General features: G+C 35.5%; 1 protein-coding gene across 1 annotated transcript; it reads right to left on the reverse strand.

Moving 5' to 3' along the window:
* Positions 1–1,627: 1,627 nt before the first annotated feature.
* Positions 1,628–20,197, reverse strand: AFP (alpha fetoprotein). The gene is made up of 13 exons (XM_004283558.3): positions 20,047–20,197; positions 17,838–18,049; positions 16,613–16,745; positions 15,315–15,412; positions 11,917–12,046; positions 9,887–10,104; positions 8,168–8,300; positions 7,534–7,631; positions 6,816–6,954; positions 4,968–5,191; positions 3,708–3,840; positions 2,129–2,183; positions 1,628–1,757 (listed from the first exon to the last, which is right to left on the reverse strand). Exons 1-12 carry the CDS (start codon positions 20,194–20,196, stop codon positions 2,139–2,141), a joined length of 1,713 nt encoding a protein of 570 aa, XP_004283606.2. The 5' UTR covers position 20,197; the 3' UTR covers positions 1,628–1,757; positions 2,129–2,138.
* Positions 20,198–23,878: the final 3,681 nt, after the last annotated feature.

The raw sequence follows: 23,878 nt of genomic DNA on the forward strand, positions 1-23,878 counted from the left end.
CTCCCGAGAGAAATCAGGCAAACTAAACATTGAGAATTGACTACTGGATTTTGCAGCATAGAAGCCACTGGTAACTTTGACTAGAGAAGTTTCTACCTTGAGTTTTTATTTATTGTTTGCTTAACTTATTTTTTCTGAGAAGTAGAAATGTTCTACAATCTCCAATTTACTATTGTATTTGTGTCAATTTGTCCTAGTGTTTCCAATCATTTTTTCTTTATATATGTCAATGAAATATCATTTGGCTCATAAATTTTCCAAACAGTTTTATCTTACTTGAACTCTCCTCTTAACAGTAAAAGATTATTTTTCCTGTTAAATGCTTTATGTTGAATTCTACTTTATCTTACTGTGATCTCTAAGTTAATACTTCTTATAATTACACCACAATCAGGCAAAGTCCACAGATGTTCCATCAAAATTGAAAGAAAAATATAAAGGACAAAGTAACTGAGTTAGAACTGAAAGCCCATTTTATTGCTCTGAGCAAATGTTTTCTCCTGCAGCAGACGCCAAAGCATGAATGTGATTTTTAGATTTCTGTTCAAAGCTAATACAATAAACAGCCTCCCTACTGGTGGATTGATCTTTTTGTCACCACTTACTGACCTTGCCCCTCTCTACTCTTTCCCCTGCCCCTACTTCCCATCCTCCATATCTCATGAGTTATCTCCTTAAAAGCTAATCACTCTGCTTAGATATTACTCTGGTCCCCTGTTACCTATAAGACATCATCCAAACCCTTTGGAATAAAACCCATGAGAATCCACTCAATCCTATATAGCTTGAATGTCTTGCTTGATCTTCCATGTCTATAGCCTTCTTCCCCATCCTATACTCCCCTAAAATCATTCATCATCATTTGTCATAGGCCATGTTTTCCTCTTTCATGTGTTTGCCTTCTCCTTTACTTGAATGGATGAATGCCCACTCATCTTCTAAGATGCTTCTTAAATGTTTGTCTCTGCCAATGTGACTTTCCCCAGTCACAATTGGTCTCACCCACCCTTTGATTCTCTCAACATGTTGTTGCCTCTATAATGGCCATAATCTTGTTGCATTGCTCTTAGTTTCTTCCTTCTTTACTGGAGCAACTAGAGGACAGTGACTGCACCCAGAACAGGACCTGGGACACAGTGAATGCTCAATAAGTACTTGCAGAAAAAAAATAATAATAATTGATGAAAGTGTTAATTATATTCAATCAAAACAACTACAGTACAGTTAACATTTATGTTTTAAAAGGTTTATGAACAAGACTAAGAAAAAAGTAGATGTTAAATTTTGAGTAATATCATTCTTGATGGATCCTATAAAAACAATAATTTCTTTTCTCATCTCCAACTTATGTGTTAGAATACTTAAATGATCATTTAATGAACAGTGTGCCCTAGAAGCACCAAAAAGTGCTTCACTTGGGAACATGTTTTTAGTTCACCACGTAATATAGCCTTCAAGGTCGTAAATCCATCCTTGAGGGGCTTTAATCTCCTACAATGACCAATATTCAGTACTTTGTGACCAGAATCTGCTTCAGACAATGGTATACAAAACTCTTTGAAGAAATTATTTATAAGTGTTCATAAATAAGCAGGCTAGGAAAAAAGAAACATTTGGAGATACTTTATTTTTATGATAAGGAAATTTCACATAAAAGTCTTCATCGTTTCTTTAATTCACAAAAAGCACAAATCAGTTAGAATTAAAGGGAAAAGTTCACACCAAACAATAAAGACTTTTGGTTTTTTCTCTTCCCCCTGTAACAAGAACAAAAATATAAGTACTAATTTAATTAATAGATGCAGGATGTAACTGGTTTTATTATTTTATATTATATATATACATATATTGGATCTATATCAGATAAACTGATAGGAAGGCCTTCTAATGACATTCTCTGAAGCCTTTGAAATAACCTTAAAGAATTTTGAGTTAGTTGAATCACTAATATAACATTGAGGGCATTATTTTGTTCCAGGGTTTTTAAAGAAGTTTTTTTTTTTTTTTATTGAATTGCATTTATTTTTAAGAAAAGTATTTAATGTTAGCTCTTAGGATGTATTTAACTATGGATCAATATTTGGGGAGAATCAACATTATAGTTAGCCTTATCTGAATTTTTTGTTACCTGAAGTAATTTAAACTCCCAAAGCAGCACGAGTTTTTGAAATCAGTGCTGGACCCTGCAAATTAAAAAGAATCATCAACAAACTAGTGAATATATAAAAAAAAAAGAAGCAGACTCACAGATATAGAGAACTAGTGGCTACCGGTGGGGAGAGGGAAGGGGGGAGGGGTAATATAGAGGTAAGGGAGCAAGAGGTACAAACTATTAGGTATAAAATAAGCTACAAGGATATATTGTACAACAGAGAATGCAGGCCATATTTTATAATAACTATAAATGGAGTATAATCTTTAAAAATTTGTGAATCACTATATTATAGAGCTGTAACATATAATATTGTACATCCACTCTACTTCAATTAAAAAAAGAGATAAATAAAAATAAAATAAATCAGTCAATAAGAATCATCAGATAAAAAAGTAGACCACTGTGCCAGTTGTACAGTTAACTCTCCACTACCTATGGGTGAATTCATTGGTTTATAGATTAACCAAGTTAAAAATAAAGATATACAACTCTGATGTCAACAAGCTAGGACAATAGAAGGCAGAAGGAAAACAACTCCACTCTTATCAACAGGAGGTATTGTTTTTCCTATACCAATCTCCCAACTTTTACAAAGCCTCATCCCATCTCTCCCCTTTCTCTACAAATCAGTCACAGAAATTAAAAGGTTTGCAGAGAAAATACTGCTATGCTACTATTTGTTAATGTTCTCTGCATGTAAATGAACGTGTTCTCAAAACAGAGGACATTAATCTTTTTGTACCATATTTATCAGAAATGGTTTACATAAAATCTATTTTACCAGTTTTGTTTTATCTTATTTCATTATCTGTGTCCCACCCCCTCCTACCAAAAACAGACACATACTAATAAGTACACACACTCAAACCCATGTAATTATATTATCTATTGAAAAACTCAACATTTCTAAATATTATCAAATAACAAAATATCTAAACTTCTACATCATGAGATAGTCAAATAAAATTGGCAAAAAGGCTGAATTATAGAATATCTTTTTAAAATATAGTGATGCTGTATTCAAATATATTTAGTAATACAAGCTAGAGGCTTACAAAATGTAGTCAATTTACAAATCCAGCTAAAATTGCTAAATAATTATATTAAGATAATACCTAATTACTACTCTGTTAATATTCAAAGGCTTGCTCCTGAGTTGAATATATTTCCTATAAATATTCCCCCAATATCCTATGTGTACAATTCATTTGCTATTAAATCCTTTTAATCCATTTAGCTCAATTGATAAATTTTAAGCCAGAAGCTGTCTAAATTATCAGCAGTTAATTATATATTCATTTTTTAGTTTTCTCCACTAGAAAATAAATCAAAATTACTAATTCTCATAATACACTCTAAAATTACACTTCTCCTAATATTTAGTGAGAAAACTGTGATTATTTTTAAATATTATAAAGTCCTTTAATTTATTTCTAAATTAAATATTTCTGGCATTATTTTAAAATTATAAATTAGTGGGATACTCTTTTCATTATTCGCTACAAAAAATTCCATACCAAATATTCTGAGTGTAAACATGAGCTGCACATACCTCTTCCTCAAAGCAGACTTCCTGCCCTTGGCCTTGGCAGCACTTTTCCAGGAGGCCAGAGAAATCTGCAATGACGGCCTCAAGTTGTTCCTCTGTGATTTGTGGCTTTTGCTTCACAAGGTTAATGAGAAACCTATGATTTAAAACAAAACAATATAAAAGAGAAGTCTGCTATGCAATGGTCTTTTTCTAAAGCCTTCCTAGGAGAGAACTTTCAGAGCTCTGGCAACCCTTACCCTAAACCCTCATTCCATTAACCCATCACCAGACTCACCACATATATCTTGGCTAATACTTTATTAGAAAGACTGAGGCGAGAAACATGCTAAATGTTCCATTGGTCTGGATTTGTGCAGGTTATAGATGAAACACTATTTCACAGTTCCACCTTACTTATATGTAGTGAAGTAGTCTTTTTCTTATTTGCCTAAAAAATTCTTTCCAGTTCTCTCTTCTAAAATATGTCTTATCCATACTCAAAGGCTCCAACTTCCAAACCCTTGTCATTCACATTATCACACCCCTAACCTGAGCACTGTCTGTCCTAATTGCCTGTAATACTCATTTGGTAATACATTCACGCTGGAATTAATGTTGATCCAGGGAATAGGGGAGGCTTGCCAGGCGGCATTCTTACTGTACCTAGAAACATGCCTCAGATTGTGACAGAGAAAAAAGGGATGAACAAGTTTTCCAAAATGAAGGAAGACCTTTTACAAAGTATGGGAGTATGAAAATGCATGGGAATTTGGAGAACGTGAGTTACATTGACTTGCATTACTATCATCATTACAGAATGCCTCCCACAATGAACTGAAATGTGTATTCCACTTCATAACACCCATATTGCATGGTTGAATCAAATGTTATGATTATTCTCTTCAAAGAGTAAATAGTATGGAAAAAAATTCAAAAGTGTTTATTCATTGCTTGGAATGGAAGTACCCAAGACTTACTGCAAAGATATATCCTAATTACCTGAAATAGATTGCCCCTTTTCCCTCGATCCCAAGATGCATCACAACAATAGTTTAAAAGGAGACTATTGTTACAAACAGGAAATTATCTGCCCCAGTGAATTTTTCCAGACTAGAGGCTATGAAGACTCTGAGACAAGACTATTCTGAAAGTCACTTTAAGTGCTTTGGAGTAATAATTTTCTCCTGGTGAGCCCAAGGGTGTTGGGTGTGTGAAGTAGAAATCTCCACCACTATTTAGTGTTGTCAGTCTTCTCCATGCTAGCAAATACCCATTTCTTACTGTTGCTTCATTGTTTGCAGTGCTACACCCTGAGCTTGGCACAGATCCTTATGGAAGATGAACTTGTCATCAGAGAATGGCGGAGAAACGTATGTCTCATCCACCACCAAGCTGCTGAAACATGGCCTCCTGTTGGCGTATGAAGAGGTGCAGCACTGGCCAACCCCAGGGTTTACAGGAGTCTCTTCATGTCTGATACATAAAAGTCCAATAATAAGGTCAGCCTAATTAGGAGAATGAGAAAGAAGAAAGCAAGGAGAGGGAGCATCAGTCATAGAATTGATTCAGGAAAATTGTTGCAATAGTGTTTAATGTCCAGTAACTTATAATTAATTTACAGGAAAATTTGCTGTGTGTGTAGGGATCATATGCTGCCATATTGTAGATTCTTATTTACCCATTTGTTTGGGATAAACTTCAGCATTTAGTGACCAATGTTCCGCAAGTGATGTGGAAGAGAGCCACTTCAGCTATTTGTGTCAGCGATTTAAAACACATTTTCAGTTACATACAGACTTCTGAAGGGGAAAAGTCTCTGAAATCAATACGTGGCCTACATTTTCCATGTATATTTAGTTGAGCTTTCCATTTTATTTTTGGGATTCAGAGAATCACTTTCTGAAGTAAAAATAGCACAAACCTAACCCTTTCACATATGTACATACATACATACATACAGCTAACATGTAGTTCTAATTGTAAAGAAATAAGATGTGTGTGTGTGTGTGTGTGTGTGTGAGTCTGTGTGTCCTTACGGCTTTCCTAATGTAGAATTGGCCTACCTTCCACACTTCAGAGATATTTCTTAAACGCCTAACAATAACTTGTAACAAGGGCCAACATATTTTGTGGGCATACTATGTATCAGGCTAGTACTGAGTGAGTCACACGGATTACCTCGTTTAAGACGGCCACCCTAACTTTATTCTCAAATGTCAGATGAAAAGTCTCAAGCTTAGTGAGATAACTAGCTTTCCCAGAGTGACAAGACTCACAAGTGGTGACAGTGGGCTGGGAATGTAGGCAGGAGGCCGCCAGAACCTATACTCCTGAACCATTACACCATCCTGTGCCCCTGCATCCTCCCAACATGTGGGAGTCAATAAATGACAAAGATGATGCTTAATCACAGGAAAGTTTCTTTTCACTTCTAACCTTTGACAAAAAATTCCAGGACATGAAGACTGACTAGCAAATGACTCCTCATCATCAAAAAGAGGAAAAGTGAAAAAAAAAAAAGATACACAATTTTATTCACAATTGTGACTTCAAGGGAAAAAATAATAAAAAAAATTCAACCTGTAATCATATGTATGACATTAAGAAGTAAAGATTATTGGCATTACCAACCGGAAAGTCATTTTACTATTCAGAACGTGGACCTACCTGTTCTGTATGCTGCACCCTGTCAAGGGGAATAAATTGTCCCTAATATCATCATAAAAAATTAAACTATAAAAGACAAAAACATAGGTATGGCTAAAAACAAAATAGCATATTTTAATCTGTCAAAGTTGAAGCTTTTTCTGTTTTAATATTAAAGTAGGTATTTGGTGAAATTATGAACTGAGTGATGTGTCAGTCTTTCTGTCTCCCCTGTACATAAAGCTTGCTTGTTTGTTGAATAGACTCACTGCACTTCTACCAGCCATTCTAGAAGGACAGGAAGCTTGCCCACATGCCAACCATTCAGAGCTGGGTTCTTACACCCCTTCAACTGCAAGTAATCCAACAAGTCCAGGAAAGCCATCTCCACATTGGTTTTTCCCATTTCCCCTAAATGGGAATTATAAGGCTATTTCAAGCCCAACAGGGCAGAAACAGGATGGGACTAAACAAAACACTCACCGCTCCCTCACCACAGGCCAATTGTTTGTCCTCACTGAGATGGCAACAAGTGGCTCCCGTGGTCGCCATTTTCCTGGTCAAGGTCATCAGCTCAGCTGAGGTCAGCTGAGGGGCCTTCTTGGTGTAAGCAACAAGAAACCTGAAAGAAGTATTTTTCACCAAATCTTACTGAGTCCTTCAGGAGTCTCTGGACTCTCATTCCTTCTCAAAGACCCTCTTTTGGCATCAGGGGACATGAAATTAGCTCATTTGTTTCACCCACATGTACCTGGACCGACGCTGGAGGTGCATTTACTCTGATAAGCATTCCCTACCCTCTTCTTACACCAACAGATCACAACGGGAAAATAAACTCTGGGCAGCAGGCTGACTCCTATTCCCAACCTCAGAATTTCCTCGATATGCACTTTGATCTTTTGGCGCTTTAACTACGACAGGCTATGATACAATGGGTATCTTTACTGCAAAACTCTGCACGGTTTGGGGAACCCAAAGCCAGTACCACAGATCAGGCTTCACAGGCCATCTGTTGCTCCTAAAGAGAGAGAACTGGGGAAGGCCACCTTCTGGAACTGGAAACTGGGTGATCAGATTACAAGACCTCCAGTCCAACATAGGGGCTGGAATTAGGGTAGCCATGGGTGATTAATTGAGATGGGTCTTTCCCTCACTAGTTAATGATCTTAAATCACTCAAAATACTGTTTAAAAAAGCATACGCATTTTGTAAGTAATATTCTCCTAATTTCTGGAAGAGGCCGCAGCTTCGCTTTGCCAGCGCTTGGCTCTCCTGGATATATTTCTCTAACTCTTCTTCCTGAAAATACAAGCGTTATTACATACATTTTTTTCTCTTTCTTCACACATAACTTTGTATGTAAAAATTGGCCAGTAATAGTTTATTCTATTTTGATACCAATCTTAGAGAAACCACTTTTAGGGGGTTTTTTAATATTAAAGATGAATTGTGAGAATTAAGGCAAATGAACTTTAGGGAGAATAAGTTTAAAACTTTGTGAATCACCAAGTTATTTGATGGCAGAACTCAAACTTTGGGTAAAAAGTTACAATTCTTTCTGTACAAGATTCTTGCCTTTCTGGAGTGGAGCTATTCAAAAATGAATATTATTTTTATTCTGTGCATCAAAGAACTGTTGGTTAAAACATTCTTATTTCTAAAATAAGCCAATAGCTGTTGACTACTAGTTAATCACTACTTAACAGCTAGATAGCTAGTTAGTAGATATAACTAACTGCTCATTAGTAATTAGATGCTTTCAAACAAACAGCACTTTTAATGCATGATATCCATCTAGTTTTCCAGATTTTCCTTAAAAAGCTAGAGCATTTTACCCCTTTATCCTGGCATTCAGGAGGGTTTCCAGACTGTGAACATTTCTCCAATAACTCCTGATATCCTCTAGCAACTCTTAGAATTATTGGGACAGCAAGCTTAGTATGTCTTCTTGAATATTCATAAGTAAATCTGAAATATGGGTGAAAAAAATCATGTTATGGGAATTAAGAGACAAATTATTCCTGTGTTATATGTCATGCAGAAGTTAAAATGCAAATAAATAAACCTAGAAATCAAATATTATTTCAACTATACGCATGGCAAAGCTATTAATAAAAATTATAATCCCTCAAATTGTTCTAAAACGGTATTTTGTTTTCTTTTGCACTATTCACTTTCAATAATGGACATGAAATCTATCCATACAACAAATATTTTTCCACTGCCAAGTCTGTGCAAACAATTTCTTTAAGCAGTATGGATTCAATAATGTATAAGATAAAATGTCTGACCTCTCAAAAGCAGGCATTATAGGGAGACAGAAACCAATAAGAAATAAGTCATCCAATCTTAGGTAGTGATAAATCAATGAAGAGAAATAAACCAAGGTAGACAAGAAGGAAAGGGGTGACAATTTAGAGTGTGTGGTCAAGAAAAGTCTCTTTGAGTAGCTCTTTCAGGAGAAAAACCTGGGTGAAGGAAGCCACACAAAGTGTCTGGGGGAAGATCATTCTCGGCTGAGAAAATTTCTACTGCAAAGAACCTTTCCAATTGAAGAACTGCTTCTATTAAATAAACAATTAGCTTCAGAATGTATGAATGGGTAAATTTAAAGAGAATTCTTGACTTTATTAATTGTATTCCCAGGTTGTAGAAATAGGTCATATTAGTTCTTCCTCCAATAATGTCAGTACGGGTTTCTGAAATCTGGACTTTGTTCTTGTTTGCATAATTTAATTTAGTGGTGCAAACAATGTGTGCATGTCTAATTTTAATCAACAATAGAGTAATATCCTCCAGGAATATTAAAAAGAAAATTGCACCATTCTTTTCATTACTACATTAAAAGCAGACTCAGATTTAGAAGGACCTTTGGAGATCACTAAGTATAGTGTCCTAAGAGCTGCACAAATCCCTCCTCTAATAGTGTCCACTGATACACACTGTACAATAAAGGAAAATGTGTGAACTGCTTGCTCCCCTTAAAGGCAAATAGAATGAGAACATGTCTTGTCAGTTATAACTACCATACTGCAAATGTCTCTAAATGTGTTTTCACTTCCTTAAAAAAATAAAACATGTATTCAATAAATAGCAAATAAACTGCTACAATGAAAGCCCTTCTATCTACCATTATCTATTAAGTTATATTTGGGGGAAAAAGTTTTTAAAACATGCACAGTGAAAAAGCACATTCTTAATTATGAGCCCTTCTTATTACAAAAATATCCATATCCTATTCGGAAGTCCAATGGTGGTCTTTACATGAGTAATTCATACAGGGATGACAATGCTTCTGATGCCAGAGAAACTGATACAAAACAAAATGCATCCTCATAAGCAAGCCAGTTAATAACAGCAGTGGTGAAAGTCTCATCAGTATAAGATAGACCCTATTCCTTATTTCCTAGTTATTTCCTCCTAACTATATTTTGGCTTAGAACATTCTAACATTATCCTCATATACTGAGTTCAGAAACTATTTCAACAACACAAAGCTGTCAGTCACATCATAATTTTTACTTGTGTGAACAGACATGTACAGAGTGTGTTACCTTGCCATGTAGAGATCTTTTTCCCTTGAAGAAAGTTGGTTGAAATCTGTCTCTCCTAAAAACCTATTTAGAGTTGGAGATAAGCCTTCAGGTTTGTCATCATTTTCTGCATGAATTATGCAATGACCAAGTTCAAGTGCGGTGGGTAATTTGCAGCATTCTGCTATTTTGCTTGACAGAATATCTTGCTGAGAACATATGTAGGACATAATTTTTTCCTGTAATAGAAAAATAAAGTCTAAGTTTTAAACATTTGTTCTTTAATTCAGGACCTCGTGGCCAGTCCTAGGAAGGAAAGAAGGAAGGAAGAAGACATTTACCTTGTCTCCCATTTTAGTGCTTTCTCCCTACTCTACCTTTCCTCACTCCTTTCCACCTAGCCTTGTTTGTTCAATTCTTCTTTTCATAGTTGTCACCTAAAATCTACTATTTTATTCTAATAGCAAGCTTTTAAAAACAAAAGACAAATGTACTCCTCAAACGAAATGACATGCACGTTGATGCATATCTTTCTATTAGTACTGAAATTTGGTAGTAAACATTTGTTTATATAACCCTGCAGTAACCGATTATGACCTCCAGAGGGCAGTCTATAGATAATGAAATGCACGTAAGTGGCCAGAAAGAAGCCGAGCTTACACGTAACTGTCAAAGGACTGAAAATTCTGTGCATTCTCACCAGAAACAATTAGAACCCATTATTCAGCCATTAAAATCCAACTTATATACCATACTTTTAATTTTTTTTTTCACTTTAATGGAAAAGGGTGGTTTGAAGTCCAAAAATTGAAAAAACTAAACTTTAAAAAATGAGTATACAAATTAGTAAAATAGTCAACTGAAACTGATACAACTCACATCAAAGAAAAATAAAATCATTCTTATTACCATTCCTAATATGAAGGTAAATGCTTCTAAAAGGAAAAATAAATGATATAGGAAAATTTGTCTTAGAGGCAGCCCCAACTACTGACAACAGGATTCTCTGCCTGGGCCCAAAGACTCACCCTCAGGTCTCCCCTACAGCCTTGGCTTCTTGCTGGTTTTCAAGTGTATCTCAGCCAAATTGCCGTGGACTGGCTGAAAGGAGCATTCTATCCTCACTTTCAACCTTCTGGAAACCATATTCCAGCCCTGGTTTCAAGACACCGAAATATCTAGGAGCAATGATTCTAAGCCTCCTTGAAGAAGAAGGTGTATCACAGGGGACCAGAGAGGGAATAATTTGGGGATAGACAGGCCTCCAACATCTAGGAAGCCTAGGGTGGCCCGAAATAGACCAATGCCACACTGCTTAAACCGCAACTGACTATGGCATGCTTGAGGATTCTGTTTTGGGGGTATTTGGTTTTGGTTTTTAATTCCCCTAGAGCCCTTAGTCACACCTCTCCACGATGGCTAGCTTTTTACCGTATAGAACAATATCTTGTGTTATTTTTTATGTTTCTTTTATTATTTTGTTGTATTCATGTAATAGCTCTATGTATATGATATAGAGTGCCTTCCATGTGCCGGGCATGGCGCTGATGGCCTCTGGAAATAACAGTAAACCAAAGACAGTCTCTAACCCCAATGAGGTCACATGTCTTATCTCTCTTATCAAACTATACATTTCTTAAAACCAGCTTGTGCCTTCCTAACAGGTATGCCTCACAGTGGCTAGCACATAGAAAGTATTCAATATATATTTATCAAATGAAAGCACAAATGGGTGAAAAAACAAATATATTAAAAATAGAGTTTTCCCCAAAAAATTCTGTGTGGAGACCTCCAGAGAGGTTACCATCTCCTTTAGAAGTAAGAATGAATGGGCACTGGTCTAGGAAGACGGGCGCATCCCTTAAGTGAAAAGCAGAGTCAACAAAAGAGATTCAAGTTTTACTGTTAAGAAGTCTGTAACTTCACTCAGTCAGCTAGTTTCCACATTCTATGACCAACTCATGGCAGACACCCTTCTCCCATTTAGAATGAGAGCAAAAGAAAGAAAAGGGAGTGGGAATATCTCTTTTATAGGAGGCAAGACTCTTCACCCCATCCTGCAGACACTCCAGCACATTTCCTCTGCAGCATTCCTCGTGTACGTGGGCCACATCCACGACCAGTCTCTGAATTTCAGTAAAATTAGCTTTGGGAAACTTTTGACTCAGTTTAGTAACAGTTCTAAGGGGAAAAAAAAATTAGAATCAATCTTGGTTATCTATCAAAATTAAATAACGACAGGAATAAAGACGCAGACGCAGGGAATGGACTTGTGGACGTGGGAGGGGGAAGGGTAAGCTGGGACGAAGTGAGAGAGTGGCATGGACATATATACACTACCAAATGTAAAATAGATAGCTAGTGGGAAGCAGCCGCATAGCACAGGGAGATCAGCTGGGTGCTTTGTGACCACCTAGAGGGGTGGGATAGGGAGGGTGGGAGGGAAACGCAAGAGGGAGGAAATATGGGGATATATGTATATGTATAGCTGATTCATTTTGTTATACAGCAGAAGCTACCACAACATTGTAAAGCAATTATACTCCACAATAAAGATGTTAAAAAAACTTAAATAACATTTATAGAGTATTAGTATAGTTACAGCTCCAAGGATAAAAGACCAATATGTTCTCGTTTAAAAAGAAAAGGAAAAGTGTTATGTCTTGTTAATTCTAGCCCAGTCTTTCAAGGCAGTGGCTCTATAAACTGTGATCTGGCCCTACAAAAGGTTTAGAAGTGATTTATCTTTTCCTAAAACCTTTCCTGTGAATTTTAATGATATCTATCTTTTTGCTGTTCAACCCTGATGCTGAGTATTGGGGGTCATTGCTGTGAGAGGGTGGGAAAAAATTTAAAAGGATAAACAATTAAGAAATGGAAAATTCTATGAGAACGATAATCATTCTTTTACCTGGGAGAAAAAATTACTTCTTAGAATATAGGGAAGGATGCATATGTGCATATCAACGGGACAAGAAAGTGAAGCAGACTAAGCACTCAAATGTGTCATCATGCCAAGACATGTAGTGTGACCCAAAAAGGAGGTAAGAAACAAAAATTCTTATTTCTTCTGCATAGTTCATACAAATTTTAAGAGATGTCTTGGTGAGACCACTGTGGCCTAGAGCAACTGGTATTTTTGCTGCTACTGATAAAGACGGATTTTCTTTTTAAATTGAGAACATTTAAATTTAACTACTTATGGATAGCAAATGATAAATAATGTCATTATAATAAAATCTTAACTTACATTGTATTACTAAGGTAAATTTAACTAAAGCAAATCATGAATCAATCTTTAAGTTTCTAATAGAGTTGGAGGGTGATTAAAGCATAATCTGACCTCTTCAAAGAAGAATCAGTCAGTCTTGGAACTAAATCCATGACTAAAAACTTTAATCTGTCTTCACTATGTACAATATTTTTAAATGTGTCATTTAACAAGCAAACAAATAAATAAACTTTAAATGCATGCACTTAATACTCTTCAATTAGCAGGTCAGATGTTTTTCTAGGCTAGAAATGTCTCAGCATAAAAGTTGAAGAGTACTTTAATTACAGTTATGTAATTTAAAATTTCCTAGTAACCATATTAAAATGTAAAAAGGAACAGGTTAAATTTACTTTAATAATATGTTTTTTAACCCAATATATCAAAAATAATATCATTTCAATATGTAATCAACATTAAAACTTTTTTTAACCATTTTTTATTGAAGTATAGTTAATTTACAGTGTTGTGTTAGTTTCAGGTGTGCAGCAAAGTGATTCAGTTATATATATATATATATATATATATATCTGAATATATATATTCTTTTTCAGATTCTTTTCCATTATAGGTTATTAAAAGACACTGAATATAGTTTCCTGTGTTATACAGCAGGTCCTTGTTGTTTATAACATTCAAACCTATTAATGAGATATTGTACATTTTGTTTTTCATACTAAGTCTTTGAAATCAGGTTTTACACTTAGAACACAGTTCCTCATTTGCACTAGCCACATTTCAAATGCTCAGGAGCTTCGTGTGGCTAGTGGCTGCCATACTGGCTAGTGGGGCTCTAAACCACTGCTAATTCTGATTCCTATGCTTGACCTCAAAGTCTCAGTTGTCAGGACACAGACAATTAGAGATCACTGACATAGCAGACAAGTAGGTGTAAGGGAAATAAATGATGACAAGGATCATCAGCTGTATAAAAATAAATAAATAAAATAAAATGAAAAAAAAAAGAAAGAAAAATAATGAAAAGGATCTAGAAAAACTTTGTTCTGATGACCAGTAGTGTGGTCTTGGGTAAACTGTTTTAATCTGTCTGGACTTCGGGTTACTCGTGTAAAAATGAAGAGGTTGAACTACCTGATTCAATTGTTTGGGCTTTTTTTTTAATATTCCTCTCATCCTAACAACAAAGATAGATAGATGAGATAGGGATAAATTAGATAGATGAAAGATAGATAGATGATAGATTAGATAGATAGAGTCAAGGGAAAAGAGAAAAGGCAAATATGCTGAGTGTAAGAGTTAATGCAGTCAGTTGAAAAACTCCAAATTTGCCTCTGAGCTTTTTAGCAGCTGGGACAAGAAAACAGACTTCAGTGAGTTACATGCTTTCATCAGTTAGGAAAATACATGCCAGTTCTTCAGAAATGACTATTTTGTTTTCCTCTGGACAATGGATTCTAATATTATTGCCTCAAGTGAATAGTTTCATAAAAAGCAACAATTGGCACAATGGACTTTTATAGGAAGATTAGGAAGCAGAGTTAATGGAAAGAATTTCTTGTTAAGCCAGAAATTTTAAATGATACTTAGAGAAGGCTAATCTACCTTGTAGAGAATCTAGGAAAATGTGGTATATCTGCTTAAGATCATTCCATCAACTTAAAAAAAAACAGTTTAATAACATCTGGAGATCATAGATCAAAACCATTGTGTCGGGTACTGGGAAGAAAGCAAACTTGTTACAAGAACCTTAAAATCTCTTACAGATACAAAGCATACAAACAAGCACAAATGAAAAGAGAAACAACTGGAATTTTTGAGCACTTCTTTTAGACCATAACACACATCAAAAAGCATATATCTCAATGAACTAATGCATAAAAAATAATAAACGGTAATACTTCTCTAAAAAAAAAAAGTGTAGTATAATTATGAGGTGTAAATTGATTGCAGTCCAGAACTTGAGTATCTAGAAGAATAGGTAAAAAGCATAAATCTCCAAAGTCTTCTCAAGTGTTATCTCATGTAGACTTTAATAAGTGTTAAGCAGCAGACTGATCTGTTCCTCCCAATCCTAGGATTTCATGATTCTAATCACATTAGCTCTCATCAAAGGAGACTTCATTCTCTACAACAGTAACAATGTGAAAAATGGACTCAAACTGCAAAATGGGAGTTTTGCAGATCTCACCTTCTTCCCTAGATAGACCTTAAACTTACATGGCTCGGAAGGTTCGGGGTCCAAACTTTCTCATTACTGCACAGATATGTTGATTTAACAAGCTGCTTTCTCTTAATTCTTTTGTAATTGATGCTGCCTAGATAGAAAAATGAGGTGTCAAGAAAGGATGTATTTTCCCTTATAGGCTCTAATAATTAGAAAAACAACAGATACAACTAAAACATGAAACTCTAAAAATTTTTGCTAAAACTTATAAATGCAATATATCTTTAACTTTATTCATTTTTAACTTTATTCATTTTTAACTTTATTCATTTTTAACTTTATTCATATTTAACTTTATTCATTCTTTCTTTTAGATGGGTTTATATACATCTATGCCAGGTAGAATTATTAAAAATATCTTGAGGGCTTCCCTGGTGGCGCAGTGGTTGAGAGTCCGCCTGCCGATGCAGGGGACATGGGTTCGTGCCCCGGTCTGGGAAGATCCCACATGCCGCGGAGCGGCTAGGCCCGTGAGCCATGGCCGCTGAGCTTGCGCGTCCGGAGCCTGTGCTCCGCAACGGGAGAGGCCACAACAGTGAGAGGCCCGCGTACCGCAAAAAAAAAAAAAAAAAAAAATCTTGAAACAGAAACACTTGTAACTTTCATACTTGAGATAATGAATAAACAACTGTAATTTTGAACAAATCGAAGCCTGATAATTTCTTAAATGTCTTCTCAGTAACAAAACGTAAGATTGCATCACAGCCTGACATTCTGGGAATAGTCACAGTTCTTAGGAATTTTGTTATAGGACTTCAGGCAGCAAGTAATTAATCGTGGATGTTGTTCCAGCTCTCCAAAACCTAAGAAAACTATTTGCATCTCTAAGTTTCCTTGTTTGTTAAATGACAATAACACTTACACCTCAAATTTGTTCTAAGGTTTAAAAGAAATGATTAATATAAAGCACTTATCATACTTCTCGTTCACCTTTTTTCTCTTCTTCTGCTCTTTTTCCTTCTGCCCCATCTTCTTTCACTTGCTTCCTTCACCTCTTACTCTTCTCTCTTTCATTTATGTTATCACCTCTACCTCTGTCTTTCTTTATCGCACCAAACTCACTTCCTTAATAATAAAATGATTGTTGGCTGAATGAATGGATAAAGGAATGAATAAAAAAAGAGCAAACCCAGCGTTTTTAGCCCAAAGAATAGCAGAGTGCTGAAATATACTCTATTCTGAAAATGATACTCTGCCCACAAAGCATATTTCCATTTTTAACTTTGTTTGGTTTTAGTAAGTCATAGCCAGATTGAAGTTATTGGTTCAGATATCCACCCAAATACAATACCTTTGTTTGGAAGCATTCAACTGCATTTTCGGCTTTGCAGCAAGGTAGAATTACTTTGTCATATTGAGCAGCCAAAGAAAGAATTGTAGGTGCATATAGGAAGGGGTGCCTTCTTGCTATCTCATAGACGTATCTGTGAAATGAAAAGGATCAGTAAGATTTACAAACACGTTAAAATAGGACTGCTACTGCTTGGCACTGGACTCTGGAATTGTTTAAAGGTTCAGAAAATAGTCATATTTTTTTCCACTTGCTGTCAAAATTTTCCTCACTAAAGATCCTCCAAGAAAAGGAAAAATATATTATGAGATTATAAGAGCAAACTAGGCAAAAACACTGACTATGATTCTTACAAAAGTATCCTTTTCAATAAGCCTACACAGATATGTTTCGGGGGTCAACAAGGCCACACCTCCACTAAGTAAAAGAGAAAGGTGGAATCTTTTTTCTCATCAGTGCAGAACGAGATTATCCACCCTGGCAGTCAACATAGCAGAGATGTTCTAAGGGCAGCCTCTATATTTCTCTGGATTAGGCAGCAACGTGGAAGGTAGAAGTGATTAAGAGTTAAACACAGGCTTCCCCAACAGAGAACCTGGGTTCAAATCCCAGCTTGGGAATGTACTAGTGGTCTGCCCTCATCCAATTGTCCTAACCATCTAAGCTTCAATTTCTTCATCTGCAAAGTAGGAAGAAGAAAAGGAATGAAGAGAAAGACGACAAGGAGATGATAGGCTGTTTGTGAGCATTAATATGCTCATACATGCCAAGCACACATGTTCCTAAAACATCCTAAATGCTCAATAAATGTTAGACATGCTTATGTACCTTAAACATTCCTGGATCACTAACATTTTCTATTTTCAGGCAATTTGGTGAACACAAAACACCAAATATTTGGCTCTAGAAGGAGTCATTTTGTGCCACACTGATATATTCTTGGGCAAGCTAAAATTAGCGAGAAAAAATAAGGTGTATCTAAGAGACTAAAGGAAAAACTGGTGGGTCTCCTGTGTGGTCTATACCCATCTATCTACGTGCTGTGGAGACAAAGTTACACTTAATGTTTCTCACCTAATCTCGTAGGTCAGGAGCTCAGCAGATGCCACACCAAACATTATTTCTCCATGTTTTAGAATACAGCCACAAATTGCAGAATTTGTAGATTCTGCTCAGTACTGCACTCTTTCTGGGGTCTTATCTGCCTTTAAAATCGGATCCTTACCGGTTCATAAATAGCTCCCTGTCTTCTTCATATGCTTTACAACTTGTGACAGGTTCTGGAACTTGGAAAGGTGGGATGGATGCTGGAATAGCCTTTTTGTGTGCTAGGAAACAGTCATGTCTTTCCTCTCCACTTTGGCTGCAGCAGTCCGAAAGCCCATACTTTCCAGGAATTTCCTTTTCATGGCAAATTTCTTCCAGAAAGGCAGATACCTATAAGATTTATTTTTAATGAAAGACAACTAACTTTACCTCAAAATGCTGTAAAACACATGAAAAGTTTTCTAATATTTAAAGTCAGAACGGTAGATTAGGAAAATAATTCCCCCTACAAATTCCAATATATTTAGTTTCAGCCTGATGGGATACCTTTCTTTTTTTTTTTTTTTTTTTTTTTTTGATACCTTTCTTTTATGTGTTTGGAAAACGGAATTTAGTTTTCAACCTTAAATAATACACATGCCTATTAGACAAAATTATTTTATCTTAAAAGGAGGACATAGATACTCCATCTGGCATTCTTATTATGAGACACTAATATAAAATTGGATATTATTTTCCCATAAAAATCGAAGTATTTTGAAACTGAATAAAAATAGCTTCCAATACTTTTAATGGGTCTAATTATAGATTTAGCTAAAATGTTTTAGGGAATTCCCTGGCAGTCCAGTGGTTAGGACTTGGAGCTTTCACTGCTGTGGCCTGGGTTCAATCCCTGGTTGGGGAACTAAGATCAAAAAAAAAAAAGAGAGAGTTTTAAAATGTACACTGTAAATGCTTAAAATCTTTCTTGTTTGCCTTAGCTTTACCAAAATCAGGTGATGACACCACTAGTCTGATGAATGCCTCTGAGGAATACGTGTGTTTCATTCATCTCAGGAAACTTTTAATTTAGCTTTTATAACTGCTAATATTTAGAGAATCCTGGAAATCTTAACTAAGACTTCCAGTTCCCAATCCACCTAAAAAATCATGCCTTTAAGTTTACAATGGTACATCACTAATCTGTAACATCACCTTGGCTGTCTCATTGGATGTAAAGTTGCAATATAAAATGTATTTTGCTTACTTCACATGTCAGGCTAAAAATAGAGATGCCTATAAGGGATTTTTATTTAAGTCATCAATTTCAGAGTTGTGAAGTACTTTATATCTTTAAAAGGGCGTCTCCTTTGCAATATTGCAGATAGATCATTTTTTGGCTACTTCACGAGCTCCATCATGACAGAGGATTCTCTGGGCATTTTGTCCCAGAACTGGTAGCTCTAATCATTTTAAAGTTCTTAATTCTTTTCTATATTGAGATAATAATAAACACTAATAACTGTTATTTATTAATCTGTTACATTAGGATATCCTATAATAAAAAAAGTAGTCACTGTTTATCTGAAATTCAAATTTAAGAGGGCTTCATATTTTGTTTTCGTTTGTTTGTTAAATCTGTCAACCCTAATCTATGCTATGCACCTCACATTCACTATAGTGTACAGTATAATGAAGTCACTAAGGGTGTTAGTTCTGGAGTCAGATGACATAATTTAAATCCTGGTTCTGGACTCCCTTAAGAAAGTTGTTTAACCTCTCTGTGCCTCATCTTCTCCAACTGGAATATTAGCATCTATCTCCTAGGATTATGATAAAGATTTAATAAATTAATATTTGCAAACAAAGCTGATATTCTACCAGTGAGCCCCAGCCAGGGTCTCTTGGCTCACTGGACATTGATTCTGATTCATCAATGCTATGCTCCATGTCACAAAGTATTTTGATTATCAATGGATATGTAACACTCCTGAGAATAATGCCTGTCACATTGTGTGCTTAATAAAAATTAACCCCTGCTACCATTATCATATCAATCTCCATGACAACCCAGAAATGGAAGCTATTATTATTCCTCACTTTATATATAAGGAAACTAAAGCTCAATGAAGTTAAGTAATACGCCCATGGTCACCCAGATACTCTGATTTCAGAACCTTAGCTCTTAGTCACCATGCTTATATTGTCTCTTTACAATAGACACCCATTGTTTTCTCCTCTGCTCTCTCCAGCAAATCAGAATTAACCTAAACCTCCTTTCATAAAACAGGTCTTGAGATATTTAAATGTATTTATTTCTTATGCAGTCCCTGCATCTTCTCTTCTGCATGCTGAGTTTTGGTCAAATATCACAGTGCTTTTTAAAAAAATTATTATTATTCACTCACCTGGTTTTCTAAACACCCTGCAGGCTGCTCACTGCCAGTGGATTTCTCTATTACAGTCAATACATCTTTCACCATTTGACTTACTTCCTTGTAAGTGGCCTCTTGAACAAACTGGGCAAAAAATATGGTAGCTCTGAAACAAAAATACATATGAATGCTTAAGGAACAGACATATCAATCTTTTTCTCAAGGTTAGTTTTTGTTTGTTTTTATTGTCTGTTATGTTGTGACCTGTTTAGGGGATGACTTTTGCTAAAAAAGTATGTGAAATTTTAGCCATCCAGGAAGAAATGTCTGTCTTCTTGTCCCCTTCCCCCATAAATATACATATATCTGTTAACAATGAAAATAAGTGGATTTCCCCTAAGAGTGGTTCCTCCTTTTGTGGTCATCCACCCACTGCAATATCTCCATAATTGAAGGTATTTATATCCTTTGTAGTTTTTTGTTTTTTGTTTTTTTTAAGCAAAGAATTGGTCATTAGACCTCTACCTGTGTCTACTACCAGCGTGATCAAGGTCTGATCATGGATTGACCCAAAGCAATGCTTCTGCAGGTTTCTGTGTGCAACCAGTATCTGTAACACACGACTTTAAATTCCTTATTAGAAACTTCAGAAGTGTGGAACAGAAAGATATCATTCAAGAGAACAACATACCTTCTACAAATAACCAAAAATAGAACATTTTACCTCCAACTATTTGCTACTAGGATTAAATAGTATTCAGAATAGAGAATATGGTAATGTCATCCTATTGGTATTGATGAGAAAAATTCCTGAATTCATACATAGTTGCCATCAATCAGACATTATTCTTCAGTTTCTAAAATCTGATTTTGTTTGTCCCATCTCTTTACAAGGAATCTAGAGTTTGGGGTTAACATCTAAGGCATGGAGTAACAGTCCAACTTCTTCAATATCAATTTGATATTCAATAAATAACTTTTCTTAGCATTGTCTAGTTTGCTTTCACACTTTTAAAACCTCATAGGGCTATCCAACTTTATTCAATTACCTAACTAAAATTTTCATTGCTTTGCATATTTAAAGTGCATTTATACAAGCAAAACTTACAGGTCAACTAAATTCATCTCTGCAGAGCATGGGGAAGAATCCAATATGGAAGCTGGAAAGCAAGATAAACTTCATGAGAAATGATATTTTCAACGGCAATCAGGAAAGTAATCGTTTTTAGATGTAAATGTTTGTGTCTAAGTTAAAACTATACAACTTTAGAACTGAGAGGACATTAGGAATCATGTATCCAAGCATCTTAATTTTGTACTTGAGAAAACTAAGAAACTAAGGAATAAGGTTAATGAGAATGATTTATAATAGACTTAACACTAAAATTCAGATTTTATATCTTCCAATTTCTTGGAACCATTGAACCATTCACAGGTAACGTTAAGCACTGCCATGATTTTGTAAAACTCTTGTACTCTTATAAATATACAAGTTTATCATTCATTTAATGATATTCACCAATTAAATATTTTTCCTCTGTGTCGAACAGTAAGTATGATAAATAAATCAAGGCAAATGAATAAAAGCAAATTTAAGAATTTTCATATAGGAAAAAGACAAAAGAAAAGCACAAAATATCTTACCTATTCCATATGCATTTTTTTGCATTGTTCTGGATTCAGTAAAATTTAGTAGAAAAATTAAAAAAATTGATACCTCCCACTTCATGGTTGCTAGCTATTTCGTTGTTGGTGATGATGATGGGGGCAGAATATTGAAAATCATGCTGAAATTCTTTTATAGTCTTCTCTAGCAATGCCTGTTAACTAGTAATCTTCTGTTGGTATATCTGTTACTTTATTTCCTTATGTTCCAAATGGGATGACTTGCTAATAATTAACAGCACAGGGATTATTTGTGTTTTATGTTCAAGGACACAGACCTCTTTTGGGTGGAAAAAGGGGGAAAAACTTGCAAATTCATTCCACTTTGCAAATATAACAAATATTCTTCTCAAACTACAGAGTATTCAAGGAGGTGACTTTTCCCTAAATTGCACAACAGAAGTTAACAGGGCCATAGACAAAAGACGTCAGACTTTGTATGAAATTCAACTAAATGCACTAACTCATTACTGCCATATTATCAGTAGGGCAGTACAGTGTCATGGTGCAACATGAGGGCTTGGGGACCAGGGTTGAATTTTTGCGCTACCACTTATTAGCTACATAACTTTGGATGAGTTGTTTAATTTTTCTGAACTTTATTTTCATCATCTATAAAATAATGAGAGTGAAAGAATTCTTTCATGATTAAATAAATTAATGAGTTGAAATGGCTAAGAATAGGGCCTTTTGCAGAATGACACTTAATAGATGGGAGTTTTATTTATTCACTCAACAAAAAGAGGAAGTCTGCATACCAGGCACTGTTCTTTGATGGAAATAATCAGCAACAAGAAACAGGCACCACCCCTGTTCTCACTGAGTTTACGATATAACAGGAGAGACAGACAGTTATTATCAGCAATCACAACATGGTGTGATAGATGCAGTGATAAGTAGAGTAAGAAGAGGAACACCTGACATCCTTGGACGGAGTCACGGTAGGCTTCCTGGAGGAAGCAACCTCTTAGTGGGGACCAGTAGAAAAACTGAAGGTGGGCCAAACAAAGAGGGAGGGAAGTGTCCAAAGCAAATTTAGAAAGCCGTGGAAAGGCCCACTAGTGAGGGCCAGCACAGTGTATTTAAGGAACTGGAAGAAATGCAACTGCAATGAGATACAAAGTTTAAAGATGAGGAAACTTACTCTATAAAGGGAATTTCTGGCAAAGTGAGTGGGGCCACATCTCAAAGACCTTTTAAATCAAGTTTACACTTCATTCTAAAATAACAGAGACTACAAAAGGGAGCTAATAAAAATCACATTTGTGCTTTGAAACCATCTCTTTGTTATAAAAGGAGACAAGATTGTGATAAGGAGAACTGTTAGGAAGTTTTTAGAATAATATGGTCCAGTAAGTGCCCTGGATGAGGGTAGTGTTAACAGGAATGAGAGCTGTGGATGAATGTAAGTGATATGAATGAGTTAAAATCAAAAGGACGTACTTACTGAACGTGTGTTTAGTTTTAAATATATCGAAGCTTAAGGCAGAGTGACCAGTCCACTCTGGTTTATGCCTGTTAACTTAGTGTAATTATTAAGCAGAACACCCTGGTTTGCAAGTTTGAAGTAAGACCTCCACTAGAGAAGCTGATAGGCCGTTGAATAGTACTTCTTAACCTCTGCAACAAGATCAAAGCTGGAGATGGAGATTCAGGAATCATCAGCTTTTAGATAGTTATTATAGCCATGTGATGGGATGAGAAAGAGAGATGGTAGTGAAAAGAGGTACCCTGAGGAACACCCAGTTTTAAAAGACAAGCAATAAAGAGGAGCTGTGAACCAGGGTTTGTCTACTAACTGCAAACAACCCATGATGTATATGTGTCATTGCTCAAAGTGTTGTCCAAAGTGCACAGTTTACATCAAATGTGTTTCCATTGCTCTAATTCTGATGGTTTACTTTTTAATAAATCTATGAAACTGCTCAGAAACAGCTTAGCATGGTAAACTGGACTTTTGTATCAGGCAGATGCTAATCTTGGCTGTAACAATTATTAGCCATATGACTTTGGGCAAATAATTTAATCTCTTTGATTCTTAATTTTCTCACGTATATAATGAAAATGATAATGTTCACCTGAAGTTTTTTGTGTATAGATGGAGTAATGTATTTAAAACGTTTGATACCTAACATTTTTAAAAGATAATTTTTATTATCATGTTAGCATTGCTATTAGTGTTAAATATTAGAGGTACTTT

Source organism: Orcinus orca, chromosome 4 (genome assembly GCF_937001465.1).
Source record: "Orcinus orca chromosome 4, mOrcOrc1.1, whole genome shotgun sequence".
NCBI classification, from domain to species: domain Eukaryota; kingdom Metazoa; phylum Chordata; class Mammalia; order Artiodactyla; family Delphinidae; genus Orcinus; species Orcinus orca.